Source organism: Momordica charantia (assembly GCF_013281855.1).
Source record: "Momordica charantia cultivar OHB3-1 chromosome 1 unlocalized genomic scaffold, Mcharantia_2.0 BLBB01000001.1, whole genome shotgun sequence".
NCBI lineage: Eukaryota > Viridiplantae > Streptophyta > Magnoliopsida > Cucurbitales > Cucurbitaceae > Momordica > Momordica charantia.
The window spans coordinates 20,131,032-20,141,323 of record NW_028275157.1 but is presented as its reverse complement, the minus strand read 5'-3'; the positions used below and the strand labels follow the sequence as shown (position 1 = coordinate 20,141,323).

Genomic DNA, 10,292 nt, shown 5'->3' with positions numbered 1-10,292 from the left:
ACATCATTTCGTTTCAAACTAAAATATATATAACTCTCGTAGATGCCAACATCAAAGTATACGAGCCAATAATTACGTGGTGGATCCAAAATTTTATGTCAGGTAGCTTTAATTATATACATAAATTTGAACACACTGATAGGTATGTAGTTCATATATTTTGATGTTGTATAAGTTAAATTACAAGCTTTGTTATAGTAAACTTAATAATTGACTCGTAGATGGATTTAGGAATCCATTAATAGATAAGCTTAAGAGATCGGAAATGGATGAATTTAGGAGCTTGTCAGTAGATGAGCTTAGAAGCCCGGTAGTAGGTGAGTATAGTAGATCGACAATAGATAAGTTCAATGGCTCGATCTTATCTTGCTACGTAGTAGATCATATTTTTATCCTAATTAAATATATTATTAAAAAAAAAAGGAAAAGTGATCTTACGAAATGGGCTGGCGAGAGATGAAGAGAGGAAGAGGGTCAAAATTGATGGGATGGAAAAAGTCAAAGTTGACTTTTGATGGTTGAGAAGGTCTTTTTACCTTTTAAATTTTAATTTTACACGACGTTCACCTGCGCCGTTAAAATTTAACTTTAACGGACGTTTATTTGCATTTTGAGTATTTATTTGTGAATTACTATTTTAGTATGTAAAAATAGTAAAAGAAGAAACCTGGGAATTTCCAATTTCCTTATTCTCATGTAGTCCTATAATAACAAAATAAGTGTTTCATATTGCTTCTTTTTTTTAAATTATTTTTAATAAAACTCTTTTAAGGTATTTAACGGTTCTTGTTCATTATTTCTCCTCTCTCTACCATTTTTCGTTTCCTTTTTTTTCTCTCCTTTTTGTACTATTGTTAACCACTTTATTTTTCTATGATGCAACCCAAGTTTACAGGATAAACTAACAATGAGAATATTAACATAATATATATATACAAACTAAAAAACTAATTCACTTGGACTGAATTAATGAAAGGTAATGTGGTGCGTTTAATACAATGTCCCAAAACTTCTTCAATTACATCCATTTGTAAAAATGGTTACGAACAAAAAAAATGTTGAAGTCCTCATCTAAAATTAGAAGACAATAAGACACGAAACAAAATAATAGAAGAGAAAAAAATGATATAATGTTAAATGACTTTTTAGCAATCATTTAAAATTATGAAAATTTAAAAAAAAAAGGTTGAAAAACGCATTTGGTCTTTGAAGTTTCATTAAGTTGACGATTCAGTACTTGAACTTTTAAAAGTAATGATTTAGTTCATGTACTTTAAAATTGGTTACAATGAGTCCTTGTTGTTAATTACCACGTCATTTTTCTGTTAAGTCAACCAACGATCAAAGAATGCTTAGGGACCACTTAGAACAAAATTTCAAACTTCAGGGACCAAAAATGTTAATTTTGAAACTTCAGGAACCAAATTGACACCTAGTCCAAATCTCATAGACCAAAAGTGTATTTTTTTCCCTTTTTTTTTCTTAAGCTTAAACCAATTCAAGTTTGAACCAACCAAAGATTAAACCAACCACATCATACTTCCGTTAAATTAACTTAATTTTTAATGGCTGGAACTAAATTGTAATCAATTTTAAAATACATGAACTAAATCGTTATTTTTTGAAAGTTCAAGGATTAAATCGTTATTATATTAATAACTTCGTGACTAAATATGTCTTTTAACCCAAAAAATAAAAGAAAAAAAAATATCCCGTAACGAGTTGAATTAAGTTGAAAGAACACAAAGAAGAGAGAAAAAGGAGGTTACAATTTTTAAAAAAAAAACGAGATTTCAATGAAATTGTGATGAGATTATGGATTTTATTACAATAATTAAGAAAATACAATAGTCCAACACTTAGTCTTATTATTGTAGAGCCACCTGAGAGGAAGGAGCACATTACCAACCAAGCCTAACTTCCCTTTTTCATGTTCTTATTTCTTTTGATGTGGTCTTTCTTTTTTTTTTTTTCAATAGATTTGGAATTACTCCTCCGAAAATGTCAATGTTCCCAAACTTTGTGAGCAAAATTGTAGCCGCAAGCAGTGTGTGGTTGTTTTCTACAATTTCACTTCTTCCTTTACTCGAGTTTTCATAAGTTGGAGCAATACAACGAAATCTCAATTAACTAATCAAAGTAATATCAGAGGCAACTCTATTTTAAAACTCAAATCTCTGTCACATATTCAAAATCAAGATAAGGGAAGAACTCGGATAGAAGACTGTTGATAATTTCAATCTTCATCTTACAACTTAAAACCAAATTTCTTTACCTTCTGGTTGAACAAATGCTACATGTAGAAACTTGAAGAAGAAGAAGAAGAAGAAGAAGAAAGAACTATGAATTAAATCATTTATAGTAAATTACAGGAGCATTTGCCTTCAAATCCCACAGCCCTCCCTCCTTCACATACTCTAGATACCTTGCAAATTCAGGCTTCGCCGTCGTCTTCCTCTTGCGGCGAAAATCAAAGAAACTAAACAGAGGGTGTCCTCTGCTAGCTTTCTTCGACTGCCTGTGTTTCACTTGAGCAGTCTCGGCAAATACAATCTCTAGAGGCGACTTCCTCGATGCAGAACCGAGTACTCGGGTAGGCAAACTGGTTGCCCTCTTCAGCCGCCCTTCCAACAGGCTAATGGTAGGATCCTCCCCGAGTCGCTCGTACCTGTGAGGACACCTCCGTGTACTCAAAGCTCTCAACATGGCTACCCAAGTAAAGTAAACAGAACAAGCAAGCTGAGCAGGAACAAATGGGGGGCGCTGCTGAATGGAAGGTGGGGAGGGTTGGTTGTGAGAGATTTATGGAGAGTAGGCTGCAGCTTTATGGATTTCATATGGTCAAGATTGGCTTGCCAAATGCTACGTTAGCTAGATCATACAAGTTCCAATAGTTTGACTTTCTCCTGATTTTACCAACTACCATCAAGAAATATAGGTTTCACCTAATAATATTTAAGAACTTTGGAATCTTTCCAGTTACACACAAGGAAAGGATGTGCATACTCTTTTGGAAGGTGGGCTCACCTACCACTTTATTTGACTTTCTTTCTGTTAATAATATGATCAACAAAACAGCAGGAGGTTTCCTCGCACGTGCTTCACTTCCACATTTAAAATGTGCGCTTCGAAATGATACTGGCCATTTTCACTTACAAAAATGAATCAATGATTGACCTGTTTCCCTTTCTTCCTTGAATTCCTTGAAGCTTCCTTCAATTTAACATTTTCATACACAGAATAGAGGGCTCCGATGTTCAAACAAGACGACTCTATATCTCATTCAGTTGAATCGATTCACTATGAATCTGCTTTGACTTTACGAGTGGGATTCAAAAACTATACATGTTTGATGAGCATGACGGGTACACTTACCGGGACTACTGAAGTTACACGGGTTGCAGCCAAAAAGTTGTAGATTTATTAGTTTCTTTTACTAGACAATGACCTCGGACTACCGTTCTTCTGAGTTGAATTTGTTCCAAGCTTCCTGAGGACATGAAGGTAACAACCCAGAATATTAGAGGGAGTTTATACACCGCTGCAGACTGCAGTGCTTGTCCACAGGTGAGCAAAAAAATCAGAAAAAAAGGAGAATGCAACTGAAGCATGAGTTATAAGATTGTTGATATCAGTCTGAGATGGGGTTAGAGAGGATAAAATTGAATGAAAATAATAGAAAAGCAGAAACGTTATGATTACCACTTAAGTATTTTAATAAATATAAATTCAAGGACTGTGAAACAATGTGCCGGACAACTTGTTTATAACACACCTTTAGTAGATCAAAGACCTTCTCACATATATACTTTTGCTGAATACTTGCACCCCGTTGTTGTAATTTGTCTGGATGAACACACAGAGTGGCTTTCCTGTAAGCTTTCTTTACAGCAGCGGCAGTTATAACTTCAGTTAAGGGAATTGGCTGCCAACCACTATCAGGTCCAAGGATCTGCAAGCAACAGATAAAGTAGTTTCATTAACCGATGGAAGTGCTTATGCCCACGAAATTAGAACAGATTCTTCTGTCACTCATACATTTATAGAAGATAGAATCAATTTATTAGTCCAAGGGATCGTAGAAAACTCACTATGACAGCATCACAAACATCACGAAGAAAAGTAAACTAAAATGCTGTCAGTCTTATAAAGTTCGGTTAATAACTTCATCCAATTTATTGTGGATAAGAGCTGGGTCTGAAACTTTTCCTAACCTAAATCCAATAAATTTTTTATTGAATTTGATGCAAATATAGTGCATGATACTTCAAAAACTAGGGGATGCCAGCTGAAGCTTGCAATGATTCAACAGTGAGTCGTGCAAATGAGAAGAACAGTAAAACAAGGCATGCAGGAGTTCAATAAAGAACCATGCATAAGATTTTCTTTCTTTTCTTTGTACAATTTAGAGTCTACAAGCATGGAACAAAAGCGGCCACACGCCTTGAAAATCCACCACAAGATTCAATAAACCCAGCAGAATTAATGCAGGACACAACCTTACAGATAAAAATCAAACATAAACGTACATATTGCAATGTAGAAAGCAAGGCACGCAAGTTCCCTTCCTTCCCACTTGACCATCTCCTAACATCAGCATCCAACGTCTCAGCCAATCTCTGCAAATAGTAGAGTCCACAACATATCACGAGTTAAAAAATGACAACTTCCAAAAAAGTAATCTTGCTTGTTGTATCGAGAATTACATTTCTCTCAGCTTGCTCTCTTTGTGCTACAAGATCACGCATATTTTTTTCTGCTAGAGCTTTTGCCTGGAAGATACAGGAAACTATTAGTCATTTGGTAAGGCATACACAAGTCATTCACAAATCATATTGAAGGATCAGAATCATACTGCTCGTTCTGCTGTTCTTTGATGCCTCTCAAATCTGGCTTTACACCTTTGAGGTGACTCACCATCAACTCCTTCGTTCCTCTCTGCAGTGCAAAATTTCATGCACAGAACAGACAGCTCAGAAACCAGAAGAATGATTAAAGGCAAAAGATATAAATAGGGCAAAAAAGGCATTGCAGCTCTTATGGAACAAAAAACTGCAAACGCCATACCATCATAAGCTGAGTAGTAGCCATATCGTGAAGCAATGGAAGACCCAAAGCTCTGAGATTGTAGGCTGGGCTGACCCTGACATCCACCATCCATCTTAAACTCCACATCAAGATATGCACTAATAAAGTATTAAAAGAGTACTTGTGTCATGTACTTACAGAAGATGAAGACTTCTGTCTCATTTCGTTATTTCGGGAAGAAGCAGAAAATTTGTCAGAAACAGATCTTTCTATTCTCTCCCTCACCCCAAAGGAAGTTCTGTCAGATATCACTTTTTCCGCAGCTCGCTCCCTGGCCTCTGCAGTTGCTCTCTCTACTGCTGCACGCTCTGCCTTTACCCTTGCCTCCATAGTTGTCTTTCCTGCAAATGAGTTTTCTCTCGCCTCTGCACATGCCTTTTCCAATCTTTCACGTGCGTCTGCCAATGCTCTTTGCCGGGCTTCAGCAGTCATCCTCTCCAGAGCAGCCCTTTCTGCCCTTTCACGAGCTTCAGCACCTACTCTATCACGTGGTTCAAGAGCAATTCTGTCAATAGGCATTCTATCCTTTTCTCTCTCCCTTTCCCTTTCCCTTTCTTCTTCCAATTTCCGAAGAACATCATTTTCAAATTCAGCTTCTCTCCTCACTCTCTCGCTCTCTTTTCCTTTAGATGTATGGCTCTGGTTTATAATTTTTTCCTTTCTTTCGGTGGGCTGATTAGCATTGACTTCATGGGATACTTTGCTGCTCTTATGTATCCTTTCTGAAATAGTTGGCTGAGCTGTCTCCATTCCACTTCCTTTATCAGCCCTTACATTTACCTCCTGAGCTGCCACTTTCTGTTCCTTTTCTTCAACCTGGTGAAAGGACTTTGTTTTATCTTCCATACAACCAAACAGTTTCCTTTCTGGATGTTCAGGATCAGAATCCACTCTGCTGACAAACTTCATTCTCCCAATAAATTCTTCCATGCCAGCATCAGCTTGACCGGCTTTCTCATCACTTCTATCTAGGGGAAGTGATGTTTTCATATCTTCCATCTTAAGTTCATTCTCTTCAATTTCATTCTCCCCCTCATCCATGCTTGTTGAGTTTTCAGATGAAACTGCATCTTCCAAATTAGTTACTTCTTCTTGTGTATAGTCAGGTTTGGGTTGAAAGCTTGTTTCTTTCCCTGATTTTTTGGTCCATTCATCTAAAGGAAGTGGAATATTTGCATCTTCCATTTTAACTGGAACTTTATGATGTTCTACCTCAGCCTGGAACAAACTCGATGCACAAGAATCTTTGTTAAATTGCAGATTTTCAATTCCACCACTTTCTGATGAACTTTCATTTATAATAACTTTAGCCTCTCTCTCTCCACTTTCATCTACAACAGCAAATTCTAGAGATACTCCCGTTGAAAAATCAAGTATTGTGGGTAAGTGGTTCTCGTCATCATCCATTTGAAATGCAGCAGTAGATATCCCCAAATCCTCCACTTCCATATACGCTTGAGTTCCTATTGTTGGATTTACTTTCTGTCTGTCCAATCTCTCTATTTCATCATGCACCATACTTGTACCCTTGAGCTCTGCGTTCTCTTGAGAATCTTTAACCAACATCTGAGTCTCTTTGCACTTACCCACATCTCTTGGCATGCCTTCTATGTTCACCCGCTGAAATAAATCCTCAACTCCTTTTTCACATTCTTCTCTGTACTGAAAATCTTTTAACCATTTGACGTCAACTTCTGTCTCATGAGCTAATTTAAATCTCTCACTTAATCCAACTTTGACAGCCTCATTCTCTTTTTTCTCATGATCTTCCATCTCATGAACTCCTTCCAGTTGCCTTTCACCAGCCATCCGTTCCTTCAAGTCTTCTTCCTCCTCAAGAGCCATATTCAGTCTTTCCTTATTTTCTTGTTGCTCGAATACCATCCTCATTTTTTGCTCAAGTTTTTCCCTTTCAGAAGTCTCTGTCCGTAGTTTCTCTTTTTTCTCATTCCCAATGGTTTCTTCCATTTTATTTTCATTATTTTCTTTTCTATGAGATTCCTTAAAAATATTTTCCTTTTCCTTTCCTTTAACAGCATTTTTCTTTTTTTCGTCAATATCCTTTGGTGAAACAGGTTGCTCAACTCTTAACTCACTTTCCAGTTGTTTAAACTCAATAGGCTTTTCAAGTTTCTCTAGTTTACTAGCACCAGACATTGGCCTTTTTACTTCCACGAACTCTTGAGCAACTCCAAATTTCTTATCATTTGCTTCAAGATCGAAAACACCTTGCGGAATTTTTAATTTCACCACCTCTCTTTGCCTGGTTTCATTTTTACTTGGTTTTGGTTTAATCTTATCTTTCTCCTTTCCAAGGACTATATTCTCCAGATTCTTCACCTCATCGTTCACAAGATGAGCCTTATGGAATGGTTTCCCTAGCTTGTCTTTATTTTTCTCGTTCTCCCATGCTTCGGTGCTGGTCTCTGCTCCCATTTGTCCAATCACAAAATTGGAAATCTCATCATTGTTCACTGATTCAAATTCCTTTTCGGGCATATCTGCTCCTGCCAATACAAAAAACTCAGTGGCTTCTTTCCATTCACTACAGCAACCATAATTGTCCGACGCAAGGAATCTACTCCCACTTCTATTTGGTAAATACTTTTCAGCAACTGTTAGAAATTCATCTCCTCCATATGGCGTTGAACAAACTTCAGTTGCCTTCACATCCTTTTGCCTCTCCTCTCTAGCAGGCACTTTCATTTCATGGTCATGAATTTCACCAATACCCTGCACCTTTTCATTGGTCAAATTCTTACATCGATTTGGAATCTTAGTTAAATGTCCTTCTTTATCCCTCATATCATTTTTTGCATCCAATCTCATCCGTCCATGGACCCCTTCCTTCTTCCTCTCCCACAAATCTTTTGCATTTTGCAACTGTGCTTGAGCTTTTTCCATGGCTTCTTTCATAGCTGCAGCAGAGGCTGCTGCAGATGAGCTAGAATCTACCTCCACATCAAACAAAGGAAGAGAAGGGCCATCCAATATCACTTCAGAAGCAGCTTCCCTACAATTCAAAGTCATTTTAGTGCAGTCCCCATTTTGGGCAGCAAACATAGGAGGTGGACGAGAAGGTGGGGGCACTTGAGAGGGCTCCGTTCTAAGACTTATTTCAGATACAGTTATGAAATCCTCGTAAGGTCGACAAACACCTCTGCCATGTCCATTATGAGAAATAAGGTTATCCTTGAATGATTGTCCACAGCCATTACTGTCTAGTGGGGGTGGCATAGAGTTCCTTGGATGTTTGCCCCTCACCTTTCCAGTACTAAAATCTATATTGAGATAGCTATCATCATTGGTCTGCAGTGATGGATCATCAACTGTACCCATCGCTGAGGGCTGTGCTTCATCAACCAGGTATGAGAATCCAGGAAGCATCTCCAACTGGGTTACATGTGTCTTCCCATTTGATATATTTCCATTTCCTTCTCGGTTAACCTTGTTATACGAAATGCAAAACTCAGTGCTTTCACTAAATGACTGATTAGAGTCTCCATTTGATATGCACTGAGAATTTCCAGAATGATCCGAACAGTCTGACAAAGATTCAGTTCCAGCTGGAGTCCTGTGAATGACAAAAGCAAGACAACCGCGTTCTACCATCAAAGTTCTAGCATCATTAGGTCAATTATCAAGATCACAATCTACTCATAGACGAATTTTCTCATAGTATTCAGACTAGGAAACCCAGCCCATTAGGCACCTATCACTATTGACACTATTACTCAGGAGTCAACATACCATCATATTCACCTTCGACGGCCCGCACTTCGAACCAAAAAAAAAAAAAAAGGGACGTTTCAAAATGGTAACCACAACTAATGCCCAAAAAAATGAATATTTTTCTCAAAACCGAGCTAAAGAAGAATGCGCAACAAAATGTAATTAAGATACGGTCAATTTCAACATATGTGACAGAAATCAGCGAACAAAAGCAACAAAAGCCGATAAGTTTACGGCAGAACATAAACGCAGTCGTACCAAGCTTCGTCGGAAGAACCATCATCAACGCCCTTGGACGGGGCAATGAGCTCCTCGTAAGAAATCGCAAAATCTAGACCATCGAAGCCTCCAAAAACGTCCGCATAGTCGAATGCTGAGCTCCGCGCGTCGAAGAAGACCTCGGTTTCATCGACAGCAGGAAGATCAAGAATCGGAATAGAGGAAGCGCGGAGGGCGTGGAAGCTGCCGAAAATCTCACCGTAGTCTTCGAAGCGAGGAGACAAAGCAGAGACCCCAAACTTGGGAGGACCTCCATACACGTCGTCGTAGATAGTGTGAGGTACAAAAGCGCCACCGCCATTACTGCCATTGCAGATGTTCTTAGAAACGGAGGTAGAACCCCTGTTGGGGAGGCGAGAATGGGAGAGATTGTCCATGAAAATGTAGCTTTCTAGGTCTCAGTTCTTCGACAAGCGTGGTATATAGCGCTCGCTGTTCCCCTTTTTCTCACTCCTCGTGGCTCCTTCCCTCTCGCTTTCTCACTCTGCAGACAACCAGAGCCACTGTGATGCAAGACGAGACGAGACGACGACGAAGGAAAAAGGAAACAAAAATTCTTTTATTTTTTTAAAAAGAAAATAAAATGTAGAATGACGAGAAAGGGCTTGTGAAAACTGGAATATTGCGGAAATGGCATCTGTGGATATTTGTTTAAGAAACCGAAACTGAAAATATTAATGCTAATTGCTACAGAGAGAACCGGAGACCGGCTGGTCCCGGAGACGCAGAAGAAGGTAAGAGAGGAGACGGGAATATGAAGGAAACGGGGGAGCGGGTAAACCGGTCAGGATAGAAGACGAGGACAAAATCTGTAGCTTAACCACTCCCAACTGTGATCCATTTACGTCCATAAAATACAAAATTACAAATTAGTTACTTCCATTCCATTTTGGATTTTAATATATTTTATTACCCAATTTTGATCAATCAATTTCACAATATCAAATAATTGATAAGAAACCAAAATGGAGACAAATTTGAATGCCTAAGGTTCTGATAAGATGCCCAATCATTTTCATTTCGCTCTCTCTCTCTCTCACATATCAATATCCTAAAACTACCGCTTTATTGCTGTCAAAATATATATATAGAGAGAGATTACGTTGAAAATAATGTTTTTTTTTAATCCAAATTCCCGATCTCTTGATTTGAGATATATGTTAATTATTGCTTAATTATATTCGCTTTGACTT

At 38.0% G+C, this 10,292-nt stretch overlaps 2 protein-coding genes across 2 annotated transcripts; both read right to left on the bottom strand.

Annotated features, from left to right (window-relative positions):
- Nucleotides 1–2,160: 2,160 nt before the first annotated feature.
- On the bottom strand, nt 2,161–3,432 carry LOC111005403 (uncharacterized). The gene has a single exon (XM_022276883.2). The coding sequence runs from the start codon at nt 2,704–2,706 to the stop codon at nt 2,353–2,355; it is 354 nt and encodes a 117-aa protein (XP_022132575.1). The 5' UTR covers nt 2,707–3,432; the 3' UTR covers nt 2,161–2,352.
- On the bottom strand, nt 3,257–9,629 carry LOC111005402 (uncharacterized). Its single transcript, XM_022276882.2, has 8 exons — nt 9,079–9,629; nt 5,227–8,662; nt 5,068–5,143; nt 4,856–4,938; nt 4,707–4,772; nt 4,530–4,619; nt 3,776–3,952; nt 3,257–3,490 (listed from the first exon to the last, which is right to left on the bottom strand). Exons 1-8 carry the CDS (start codon nt 9,474–9,476, stop codon nt 3,455–3,457), a joined length of 4,362 nt encoding a protein of 1,453 aa, XP_022132574.1. The 5' UTR covers nt 9,477–9,629; the 3' UTR covers nt 3,257–3,454.
- Between the last annotated feature and the right edge of the window lie 663 nt (nt 9,630–10,292).